Here is a 13,357-nt window from a genome sequence, read left to right on the forward strand (position 1 = left end):
CCAGTAAGATCCATAATAACCCAAGAATACAGACTTTTTCTTTTGGGGATAGGGCCTTGAGGCCATATCCCCAAAAGAAAAGGTCCGAGTATAATTATTTTTGGCAAGAACAAAGACCTCACCCTCATGCAAGAAGAATTCTACATTACGAATTTACAACAAGAGCACCCAAATGATAAACCAGCCACTCTGATTACCTAAAATATCAAACTAAGACCAGAGTAGGAAGTGCCACAAATTAGGTCGTGGAACTCTTGCCAGCAGCATGGTGAACCCTAAGCCAACAAAACAGAGTTTTCATAAACTGGGGCAGCCACTGCTTCAAAGAGCATGTGGCTGTGCCCAGGTGTTTTTGGTGATGCCACTTCGGGCACACCACCCACACCTGCAACCAGACCCAACTAACCTGTGGCCACTGTGCAGAACGGGGTCACCATTTCTGTGCATGCCCCAAAAAAGGAGGACCAACTGGTGTGCGCAAACTGCAAGTCCCAAAGGCTAGATGCAAACTACTCCATCAGGGATAACAAGTGCCCTATCTATTGTAAAGCCAAGAGAACATTCCAAATGAGGCTAGATTATGGGGACATATCTTAGATTCTTCAACTACAAAGTGAACTTTTTACAGCTCAACACACAGTGCTCTAAAGCAGTTGCTGCTCAATTGACCAAAAAGGCAAATGAAGAAAACCTGAACATCCTCCTAATCTAGGGTTGCCAACTGTCAGCACCCAGAGTGATCCTGGCATTAGGAAAGATGGTAGCTGTGCTTGCGGGATACTTGCAAGCACAGCTACCATCTTCCCCAATGCCAGGATCACTGTGGGTGCTGATGTCAACTGTCAGTCTCTAATGTGGTTTACACAACTCCTGAGAGATGTGGCGCTGTGAACCGGCAATGCCATGAAGAATACCTAGCAAACAGCCCTTATGTCATCCTCAACCAACCGAATAATCAGTCTACCTTTTCTAGCACAATGTGGGAATCCACAATTGATGTAACCTTAGTGACCAGATCCATCGTCACACATCACTTCTTGGACTGTTAGGGAGTGCTATACTACATTGTACCACCAGGCCATAAACTTCAACCTTCACCGTTCCTTAACCAGGCAACCACCATAGAGACAGACTCAATACAGATATGCAGTAGATAGGGTGGACTGGCCTCAGTTCCGGGCAACAGTACGCACTACAGCTCAAATCCCTCCAAACCAATGGACTCAATCCAGACCAGCACCAAACTGCAATAGTTAGACTTATAACAGATGCCGCAAACAGCACCATTAGAAGGAAAAAACGACTCCTGGAGCCATCCCCTGGTGGAGCCCAGACCTGTCTTAGATGCGAGGTTCAGAACCGGCGCAAAAACTTCCAACATGCATAGCGCTCCTGGCTTGCTGCTGAAGTGTACGCCCTCCAACAGAACTATCGGAATGCAAGATACGAATATACCACCATGATACGCCAGGGGAAATGATGACTGCTGGGGACTTGTCAACAAGATTACCATGAACAAACTCCCCAAGTGGGAGGTCACTCCTCCAACCAGGACACTGCAAGGAAACTACACAAAAACAGGGCAGGAAACTACCAACAATATTCTTGACACCATGTTTCTCGGACATCTCGCTCCATGTACCCCGAACCAAGAAGTACTCTGCCAACTAAACAATGCTTACAATACACAACTGTAGCTAAGAATCCTTTCATTCAAACTGAAATGGACATTGCTGCTAGGAAATTAAGGAACAGAAAGACTCCAGGAGCCAACTACCTTGAACACGAGATAATTAAAAAATCCATCAAGACCATTCCAGAGGAGATTTTCAATCTCTTCAACCACTACCTTAGAGAAGGTTTCTACCTTTCTCCCCTCTAGCGGGTTTCTTCCCGCTAGAGGGGAGAAAGGCAAAACTGCGCCTTATCCTTATCCAACAGGACCTCCCAGGGTCTTATCAACCTATTACACTCCTCTCAGTGTTAAGTAAATTACCGGAACACCTCCTCTGTAATTGGGTTGGAACCCATTACTCAAATGCTGGCCTACAAACACAAAATCAGTATAGATTTAGGAAAGGTCTCTCTCCACTCAAGGTGCCCTAGAAAACATCCTCAACCAAGCAATAACCACAAACCGCAAATATTTCCCTCTCACAGTGGTTGACTTCACTGGGGCATTTGACACCCTGTGGTGGCCAAGCATCCTCGGAAAATTCTGGGAAGCTAACCTGCCTGTAAATCTATATAACTGTATCAAGACATGCCTCTCTGACAGATCTATCATGGTCCAAACTCCTTACTGCACAGTCTCACGCCGAATTCACAGAAGTTCCCTTCTCTGGAACGTGGTCCTAGAAGGCTTCCTCATGCTGGACCTTGGTAATGTCATATCACAAGCCCACGCCGATGATCTGGTCCTGATGCTTGCAGAAGATTCAAGAGCACAGCTAGAGACCTCAGAAAACCATGCAATTGCCATACTACAAAGCTGGGCAGAACAAAATAACCTACAAATATCGCTGAACAAAACTTGCTCCATCCTACTGAAGGGAACTCTGGACATTAGGAGACCTTCCCAGATCTGTATTCAAGGAAAAACAATAACACTTGCCATTGAACTAAAACACCTTGGCGCTGTTTTAGACAAAAATCGTCTTTCACACCACACGTGCCCTACCTCTGAAAGAAAGTCAGGAGCCTATTTGTGAGGATTACCCGCAAGGACTGGGGTCTCAGAAAAAGGACGCAGGAACTCTTCTATAATGCTGCCTCTTACCGATCATTGCCTACACGGTGGGAGTTTGGTTCAGAAAAGCCACCACTGCTGTAAATAGAGCAAAGCTTGAAATAATCCAGTGTTACATGCTTCGAACAACTTCAAGAGCCTGCAACACTGTGAGCACCCATATGCTCCAGGTTCTGCCCCCCCACCCCACCCCGACCTCGAGATTGTCCATCGGGGCTGATCTTCTGCCTCTCCAGAGGCCGGGAAACCAACTGTCTAGACACGACAAGTGTCTAAACAGTCGGTTTCACAACAAGTTCTGCAACTGACCCAAAATGACCCAGTGTGTCTGCCATGTCTTTTGGAGAAACACATGGTAGACACACTGGGAAGCCTCAACGAATCGGGCAATCATATAAAAGAATTCCTACCCAACATACAGATGATGTATCCCAAGCATTTCCAAGCTGGCTCTCACTGTGGCTCCTAGTCACATATTTACTTATAGGATATGGTGCTATCAGGTAAAAACTAGCGGGGTGTGGGCTCAATGAAACCCACGGCACCTCCATAGCCAGATGGGCAGGAGCAGCAGTGCATAGCACACACTTCTTGATTAGACCGGGGTTTGAGCCCGTGACCACCAAATACAGAGGATGCGGAAAGGTCAGGGAATGACCACTGCATATCCCCAGAGCAATATGGCCTTAGTTGATAATGCTCCTAAAAAAAAAAAAAAACCAAAAAGCATCCAGTGAAATCCCCCCTTTGCTTCTGTGGTGAACCCGAATCATGGGAACACCTAATATATATATATAACTGCAGCAGACTGTATGACGATCTTCACTGCCACCTGGTGACCTAGCTCTAATATTCACCTTATGGAGGAGAACGACTATAAAGTATTCGCACAATATGCTCAGGACCTCTTCATCAGGAGATGGACCAATCTGCAACCTTAGAAGCGTCAAAACTGCCACTAAAACAACCTACCACCACTAACAAACCTATTGTGACCATAACTACCCTGGACGGGACTTTGTCCCACAAGCGAACCATAGATTACATGCTGGGAAAAGGCTACTCTTCTATCCACCACCATACAACCTAACCTGGACAGGAACACGACAGTAAGTGATCCTCAGCACTGAGCAACCAAAAACTTGTTGACAGACTGCTAGTTGCAACCTCAATGGCCTGAACTGCAAGGATGGGAATTGTCTTAGGAGTGACCCACAACCCTAACTGTCGAGAACCATTGCAAATGACCAACCTATAAATAGAACTACCATGGAGCTGCATTGACTCAGTGCAGCTCTGCTGCCAATGCCATAGGCAATCCTATACCTGTGCTCTCTTGCATGGTACTTTCTTTCCACTTCCCCCAGGGGGAGAGGAGCTGGTTTCCCTGTCTCCCCCCTCTTCCTCCTGTTGGGATATGGGCCTGCCCCACTGACAACAAGGATCACTTCCTCTATTGACCCTTTACTTCCTATTTCCTCCTCCCAGCCTTCAGTCTACCTCTACTCTGTTCACTTTCGCAGCGTAAGCCCCCCTACAGTCTAAATTTAAAACTTTCAAATTCCATTGTACAAGTATTCCCCTTGGCCTCTAACTCTTTCAGTGCTCAATCCTACCAAATATATTTTTTTTTTTTTTAGATCCTAGCCACCGAAATCTCAGGAAACTATTTAGGTGGCAGGAGTACTTACTTAAAATACTGGTGTACTGTGGAGGCAGACCAGTAAAATACTGGTCTGCCTCCACGGGGCCAAGTGTGGGCAATGGTTGGCCCCAATAGGGGTCCAACGGCTAAATGGCCAGATGAACAATGGTACATGACACTACACTTAACAATATCCATACTTTTAAATCTCTGGTCTTTAAAATGCACTGTAACACATGACAATGTATAATACGTGGAGATAGGGAAAACCCCTGGTGCCCTCAGACCCTAAACACACTTTACTATCTCTCATACAGTACCATTTAAGTGTAAAGTGTGTTTGGGGTCAAACGGCACCAGGGGTTTCTCCGCAGCATAGTTTACATTGTGGGTGTACCAGTTGACCGGAAATACCAGAGATTTAAAAGTGTATGGGCTCTGTATATGTGTAATTTCATGTACCGTTATTCTTCTGGTCCTTTAGCTGCCAGACCCCTGCCGAGGCCCAACACTGCTCCACTTTTGCCCCATGGAGGCCGACCAAGTACCCAGTAGTATATGATTCACTCTGGCAGGTCCTGCCACCTAATTTCCTGAGATTTCAGTGGCTAGGACCTTAAAAAAAAAAAAAAAAAAAAAAAGTGACCATGTCGAGGGGAAGTGCTAAAGAGAAGGTCAAAAAATGGTGGGCAAAATTGATTTTGGACTGTGGAATTTAGATTGTGTGGGGCGCTTACTAGCGTGCAGATAGAGTTGAGAGGAAGACTAAAGACTGGGAGGAGACAGAAGTATGGAGCCGATAGGGAAGACAACTTCGGTTTATGGTGGGGCACACCCATGCCCCACCAGAAGGGGTGGTGGGGACAGCAGGGCCATCTCCCCCTGCTAGTGAAAAGAAAATAGTAGTGCTGGCAAGGGAGCTGGCCCTGATCACCAACAGGGCGTAGATGTGGGGTGGCTTCAGTCCGGGTGTCAGGGCTGCCCTATTCGGGGTTCCCAGGAGTACAGTGAAAGTATCTCTGTCCAGGTCTGTCTAATATTTGTGCAGGTCCTGTTTGGTCTTTTGTTAGGTAGTTACTCGTGTAATCCAGGTCTGTCCTCTGGTCGATGTTCAATAGGATAGGGTTCAGTCACCGTCAGGGTGGACTCCTGAAGGTCCAATTGTAGTCAATGTAGGTCGTGCAATGTGATTTGTTAACAGTTCTCACATGGGACTGATTCCCATCCATGGGTCAGTATTTGGGAGAGTGGAGTTTAGTCATAGCTGGTGTGCAGTCCAGTTTTCTCTTGGTGCATCAAGTTGTTGTATTTATCCTAGTTGTTCTAGGTTTGCCAGCAAAGGTAGAGTCTGGCATCTTGCAAAGAAGCACTGAGCAAAGTTGGTGAGGGCATTGTAGGTTGCCTCATCCTCCAGTAGGTAGTGCTCCTGATTTTTGGGGTTGAACTGGACTAGTGTGATGAGGTGTCCATGCAGATCTTTGTACAGCTCACACTCATGTAGCAGGTGGTCCCAGGTCTTGAGGGAGCCACACGTGCAAGCTGAGTTATCTGTCACGTTTCAAATCAGTCCGTATTACAAATTAAAGATGGTAAGTTATTTTTTAATAATTTAATTTATGAATAAAGAAATTAGATGAACCATTTTTAAAAGAGAACAAGATAATGATTTAATAAATCAAAAAAAAAAAAAAAGTACAGACAACAATTCTTAATATTACACATGAGAAAAACCAAGAACGGTAATTACTTCCCTTGAACATTAACAATATCAAAAGTACAGGCAAATAGTTTTGGCCTGCAGTCCCTCTTATTATACAAAAATAAACAATGGCATATACACACTAGAATAACAAATCTATTTTATAAAAGATATCGTTCAGAATTAAGAACCACATATAAATAAGTCTATCAGACAAGTTTTATGCGAAAGAGTTCATTTCACCTGCAGCTTCTTGTTTGTTTTCAAAATTTGCTTGATATTCCCCCTTTGCTTGATGATTAATTTTCTTCTGGCAATATTCCTTCCAAAAATGTTTCTTAAATGACACCTCATAAATGTGATTATGTTTATGTACTTTTTTCATACTTGGAATTTCATGATAATGAAAAATTTCTTTCAAATGAAGAACTCCTGTTCTTCATTTGAAAGAAATTGTTATAAAAGCATGATATTGGTATCAACAACTTTACATAATTACATGATAAAAATAATACACACTATTTTAAAATATGCACCCTAATAATAACAGCTTTCCTAACCTGTCGTCCACCTGCTCTTGGTCTTCTTTTAACAGGAATGGTTTCTCCAGATTCTAGCATTTTTGGTTTACGTTTCCTCCTTTTTATTTCTTGACCAACTGGCCGAGTGGCATAATTTAACCTCTTAGGTGGCTGCGATATGGGTGAAGAGCTTGAAGGCTGTGTGAGTACAGCACCCAAAAAATCTCCTATTTCATCCTAAAATTTTAAAATAAAAATGAAATTAGTAGTCTTATCAAAGCCAATTTTTCTATTAAAAGTTGCATATATATTCAGCAAGTAGCATAACCTAAGAGAGGTCTCGTACAAATATAGATAAAGCTGTATTATGTTTTGATGCCGAGATACATACAAAAGGATTGCCTGTTATGTGCCAAGCAATGCAACTGAAGGCAGGAGATATTGCCAAAACTCTTGAAATAGATTAAAAAAAAATTTCAAAGCAACAAGAGGTTGGTGTGACCAATTAATGCATCATGTAGGACTGCTGGGAAAGCACCAAACATTGATTAGTCAAAAACTTCTTGCTGACTTTTTACAGAAACTGCTTAACTTCCAGCAACACATAATTCACTGAGAAAACGAAACTATGATTTTAATCAATTAGGATGTGCTGATAAAACCCCAGTATTCTTCTGTATGCATCAGAATTATACTGTTGGTGCTAAAGTTACTAAATAAATCAAAATCATTAGTATCGGTTACGAAAAGCATCATATTACTACGATGCTATGCATAACTGCTGATGGCCAAAGGTTGCCGCCACATAATTTTAAACTATAAAACAATACCAAAGAATGTGATCTTTCCCAAAGATGTTATTGTGCATGCACAAAAAAATGTATGGATGAGGGCTTAGCTGATGGATGAGTGGCTAAAAATTGTCTGGAATAGATGTCTGGGGTGCTTTATGTAACCAAGCTAGTATGTTACTTCTTTATGCATTTTGTGGACATTTATCTGAACAGTTAAAGAATAAGCTGGCTGAAAGATATAGCAACTTGGTTGCTATTCCTAGTGGCATGACTAGCTGACTGCAAGCTCTCAACATTTCAGTTAATAACCATTTGAGGAAGGAATGTGAGTCCTGTTTGTTAACTTGAAAACCATCTGTTTTAAGAAATCATCTCTTTTAAGAAATGCTGCATCATCAACGCTTTAGATGGCACAGAGGACAATATTATGTGAGAAAACACAGATTTTGATTGGAAAAGTGACTCAGAGGAATCACTTTCTGAAGTTTTAACCTCTGGTACTACAGAAGCAAATGAAGTATAATATATGATAAATTGTCGGTAAATTGTATTCTGTTGAAAAAGTTATTTTGTCAATTTATTTTAGTATTTCATTTTTTCCTTGTTAGTGGTACTGAAAATAATAGTGTGTCCTACAATCGATAAAATATGGTATTTTTCATTTTATTATTAATTTTATATATTTTTTCACCCCCACAGCACTTGTCCAGCACAGAGTATCAATAAATGGTGCAGAGATGCAAAGCAAGAATCGGTTTCACTCCTGCTTGTGGCTTCTGTTAAAATCTATTAAGTTGTGTATCCCCCCCCCAAAACTAATAGTTTTTTGATCCACCTAACAAAGCCTCAATAGCATTGGCAAATATTCTTGCACCCCCCCCCCCTTTCCATTTAAGTGCATCCCATTCCTATAAAAACAATCCCATCTGTTAACAGGCACTCTATACTCAGAAAATTCCATTCCTCATGCCTTGCACCATCTATCCTGGGATGAATTGATTGACAAGGCTCACATCATGTTTTCCCTCCTTATGTCAAAATTACAGATATTTTCTATCACGTTCGATGCACAATATCCACTGTCTGCTAATGCATCAGAAAGATTCCAGTCCAACCAACTATCATTTTTTGTGCCTTTATAAATTATTAATTATTAAAGCTGGCCATAGTGTAGAATAATTATAATAATAATTATTCTACACTATTATTAAATTTTTGCCCTTGGTAGACATATCTTGTTCCAAAAGAAAAAAAAAAAAAAGCTTAAACTGTAGCCATTATCAACCCACTGCAGGATGGAAGCCTCCTCAAAATTCATGCTCTTGTTCCTATTCCATCCTTATTGCACAAAATATTCCCTTTTATCCTGACAATAGAGTCACACAAAAAATAACTGTCTCCTGTGGGACCAGTGCATCCTGCCCTTGGTGATCCCACTGTGCAGCCAGATGTATAAGGGTGGTTTATAATATTAAATGGGCAGCTGAATGCTTGATAAGTCCTCCAGTTTAATTTCTTCAAGGCAAATGACCTTTTTCTTTAAGTATTGAAATTCTTCTCATAAAATAAACTTTCACTTAATTTCCTCACCTTCTCTGCACGTAACACATCTTAAGGTGTGCAAGGTGAAAAGTAATGAATTGTTAAATCCAACTACAGTCAGGTTTGTATGTGTACCACACACAATTTATGCAATAAGTCCATTTTTAGGAGAACTGCCAATATGCTTTACTGCTCTAGTCCTAGGCATAATCTCTATTAATAAAAGTGAATTTGTCAGCACTAAACCTGAATACTAAACTAATAACACAATGCCATAATATGCTAGTACAATGGTAATACTATTGTATTGGTATATCAAATAGTAATATACTATTTCCAAGTAATGTAGTGATGCAGGCAGTTCCCTCTTTACGAGTTCCGGGTTTATGAGTTCTTTTCTTCAAGGATCAACAAAATCGAAAATATGAATATTAATTCCAATAAATAAATGCTAAACATTCATAAATAACGCATTTCAAACCACACGTGTTGCTATATAATACAGTACTACTGTGCGTGCATTTGTTTGTTCAGGCAGAGATAAGGAGGGAGGTCCAGCTCTTAAAGAATTTTGAAAGAATTCCATATTTTAGATGCAATCAAAATAACAAAATGAGCGTGGGACAGAATTACAGAGAAAAACATGGTATGTTTGGAATAAACTCTGTCATCAGTTTATTGATAACTTTGAAGGATTTCAAGAACCAGCAGAGATCGTACAAAATTAAACAGAAGCAGTCGTAAACGTTGCTAACAAATTGCAGCTTGGGGTTTCTACACCTGACTTTACTGATCTGCTTCAAGTACACAATGGAGAGCTCACAAATAAAGACCTCATTGAAATGGCAAAATGTGAAGAAGCTGAGGAAGGAGATTTAACAGCTGAAACTCCTGTTCATTCCTTGACTCTCAAGGGGCTTGATGAAGCTTGTCAACACAGAAAAAGCAATTGAGATTTTCGAGTCACAAGATTAAAACTTCGAGCCCACTAGAAAAGTTGCTATAGATTTAAAAAATGCTTATGCATTCTATCATGAAATTTATAAAGAAAAGAGAAGACTGTCTTGGAAACAAATGACTCGAAGCATTTTCAAAGAAGAAGACTACGACGCCTTGTGCTTCCAACAAATCAATGTGTGCTGAGCCAACAATAAGTGATAAACCATCAACAAGTGATGAAATCAATGAGTGTGCTTTTAGTCAGTGATGATGAAGAATAAACATTCTTTAACATTTGTATGACATAAATATTTTCTTTATTATTTTAATTTGCTTGATTTTAAAGGCTATTTTTTCACTTCTTTGGATAAATAAATCATTGTTTAAGCATAAGCTTTTTTTGTTGACCTTTATTTAACAACAAATTTCATTGTTGAGAACGTAACCTCTGTTTTTAACATTACATCTATGGGAAATGAATTCAAGTGAAAACTCATAAATTCTTTAAGAGTTTGCAAAGAAGAAGAAGGCTACGAGCATGCACTAGAAATGAATTAACTTGTAAAGTCAGGAACTACCTGTATATATTACATAATAATACATTGTGTGTGTGCATGTGTGCGCACAAAATAAAAAATATATACCGTATAGCAATATAAGTACAAATTATTTTAAGTATCGGAAGGCTCCTTGGCTTTTGAGGCCTCATTCTTGAGATGTGGGTGAACATTACTTTAATGTCATAAGACAAATGCTTATCTGTATTACCCTTGGCCTTTACCTTCCCACCCACTGGATAATCTAGGAATCCATCTAAATCTTATCCATACATTGGCAAAAAAAAAACCCAGGAAGTTAATTCTTTTACATATTATGCTAAAGTGCTTGGTTATTGTTTAGTAAGAAAATATGGACTTATGATAATTTCTCCAATGATGAATATTTGCTTCACTAATATCAGATTTATGCCCCACCGCTCTGTTTCTGTGCTTGTCTGCATACACAAGTTTTCGTTTCAATGCAATATCAAAATGAAATCTTTTTGAAGACATTTTAAATGGCTATTAGGGGACCAAATTTCAGTTACATGTGTGCTAACACCAATGAACATAACCGAATTGACAACAGGATGAACAGATATGCATGCAATTCAGGAGTGTGCAGGTACTCCTGAATGCCTGGCAATCTTCCTCCTGCCTGATGACTACCTTCCCACAACTTTCTTTTGACAGCAATTATAAGATGCTACTGACTGTAAGACACATCCCAATTTCAGAGGCTTTAAAATGTGAAAAAAATGTGCATCTTAGAATCGACGAAATACTGTAAATAAAAATAAGAGAAAGGGAAAATGGGTTGATAGGAAAGCTACAGTCAGGATTAAATTAGGGCTAAGAAGGCAACTCATGAGAGGTGGGTGGAGACAGGATTGGGGTTGGCCAGCAATCCCATTACATGCTGCTTACAACTGTCACATGCTGTGTAACAGCTTCTGCTTAGCAGGGGCAAGTGAATTATCTGAAGTACAAGACTTACTAATCATTTTGTTTTCATTTTTATGGTGCTTGGGCAATACTGGTCAAATGTATTAAAAATCAGTGGTAACTTAGAAACAGCATGTCAAAGTGTATAAAAAAACAAGTAAAGAAACAAAAGAGAATATGAGAGTACCAAAAAGAATTTAAACAGATTTGCACAAGTTTATAATCTGAAAAAGTGAAAATTGTATGGTCAGATAAAATCTGAGTGCATACGGCTCAGCATAAGACAAAGTGTTAAAACATAAATGGTGTCCATCAATAAAATTTTAGCATTCAATAAAGATGTGCTTAAAATGGTGTTAGAGTGCTCACATATAAGAGAATAATAAGCCTGTGACAGAAAAGAATGCATAAGATGATTGAGTCCTATGTGGAACCAAACTAGAACAATGCTTCCTTTATAATTCCTGCACAGACTAGACTGCCACTGTTCAATTTCAGGCTTAATCTATTTGCAGCCTGACCATGACATGCCATGAATACTGCCATTGGGAAATCAGTTTCTTTTGTATTACTTGCTGTAGTTATTCTCGGTGACTGCTGATTTGGCTGTGATGTTAGCCAAATTATTTTCTCCAATGGCTGGGGATTCTGCAGAAGTGAATATAGGAATCTTATTTCAAAAAGTAATGTAGATTCTGCTGTACCTGGGAGAGGACTGGATGAGGATTATATGTCATTGTTGAAGAGATCTGAGAGATCTTTTAACTGGGAAGACTAGTATTATATTCACCAATTCTCTAAGTTTTTTGGTGGTAGTGGATTTATTCAAGAACAACTCTACAGCATGCAACTCTGCAAGTGTATATATGATTCATTCAAGCGGAATCTGCTTGGACATTGTAGTTTCTGGAAAAACAATGGCAGATCCCACAGACAGTTCTGACTTCGAAACATCCATGTAGGCTGGCAAGAAATCTACACAGATATCAAGATGTTCAGCTTGGTGTGTTGAGTAGAACTGGAGGAACAGATGATTTAGAGTGTTGACCTTCCCCTAGTTGTTACGGCAGAAGTCACAGGCTGGAAAATGAACCTGCCATGGTGAAAAGGTTTATCTTGGTGATGGGGCAACTTTATTTACCTTGATATGTAAATCTCTGAGTAGCTTTTGGATATGAATACTGAATGGACAGTTGGCAGTATGACAGATATTAACTGGAAACTACATAATGTGTAAACACAGATATAAAAAAGAAGCAACTGTTAATCTACCCACATGTCAAAATTCATTAAGCAAATTAGATAATACAGTGGATTCCGGTTATTTGGGCCATCGGTTAATCGGGGCAGTCATTTATTTGGGGCAAGTCTTAAAAAACAGAACCCAATCGAGAAAATAGACAGGGTTTACTTCGCTTAATTGGGACAACATGCTGTTTAATCGGGGCAGGAGACCGCAGCACTGGAGATTACCCTACGATTGTCTCAGACCGTACCACGTGGTTTGGTTGGATTTCTGGAGGTCACAACTATAAAACAATAAAACAATTAGCAGTCACCTGTTTACTGGGCTTTTCTGTTAGTGCAATCATAAACAGATAGTAAACTCGATCTTATTGAATTTGCGATAATACCGACAGCTGAAATTCTGTGGGTTATGGTGAAATGTGTTTACACTTCCATGAAATCTTCAATCATATAAAAAAATTAATTTTCAGAATCTTCTCTTTATTCCTTTTTTTAAAGCTTCGTAACTTGTTACTCCATTCTCACTTGCGCATATAGTGTAACTTCCAATTTGTGTGCCGTGTTCTTTGTTATTGATTGCTTATCTTTTTACGTTTTTAAATTTTAATCCCCACCCAAATGTCAGTGAACAGAAATATCAACTAGTTAGTATGTACATATTACAGTAAGTATTAATTGTTCCAATTATCATGTATATTGTTCCGATTATCATGTATATTCTTCCGATTTTCGTGTA

At 39.9% G+C, this 13,357-nt stretch overlaps 1 protein-coding gene across 1 annotated transcript in view; it reads right to left on the bottom strand.

Moving 5' to 3' along the window:
* Nucleotides 1–13,357, bottom strand: part of Rcd1 (Reduction in Cnn dots 1) — a 350,852-nt gene that overhangs the window by 20,145 nt on the left and 317,350 nt on the right. Inside the window, exon 12 of the mRNA XM_090374162.1 lies at nucleotides 6,654–6,851. Within this exon, the coding sequence (XP_090230288.1) occupies nucleotides 6,654–6,851 (198 nt within the window). The remainder of the gene's footprint in view (nucleotides 1–6,653; nucleotides 6,852–13,357) is intronic.

Source organism: Mastigoproctus giganteus, chromosome 5, assembly GCF_048544385.1.
Source record: "Mastigoproctus giganteus isolate SK-2022 chromosome 5, ASM4854438v1, whole genome shotgun sequence".
NCBI lineage: Eukaryota > Metazoa > Arthropoda > Arachnida > Uropygi > Thelyphonidae > Mastigoproctus > Mastigoproctus giganteus.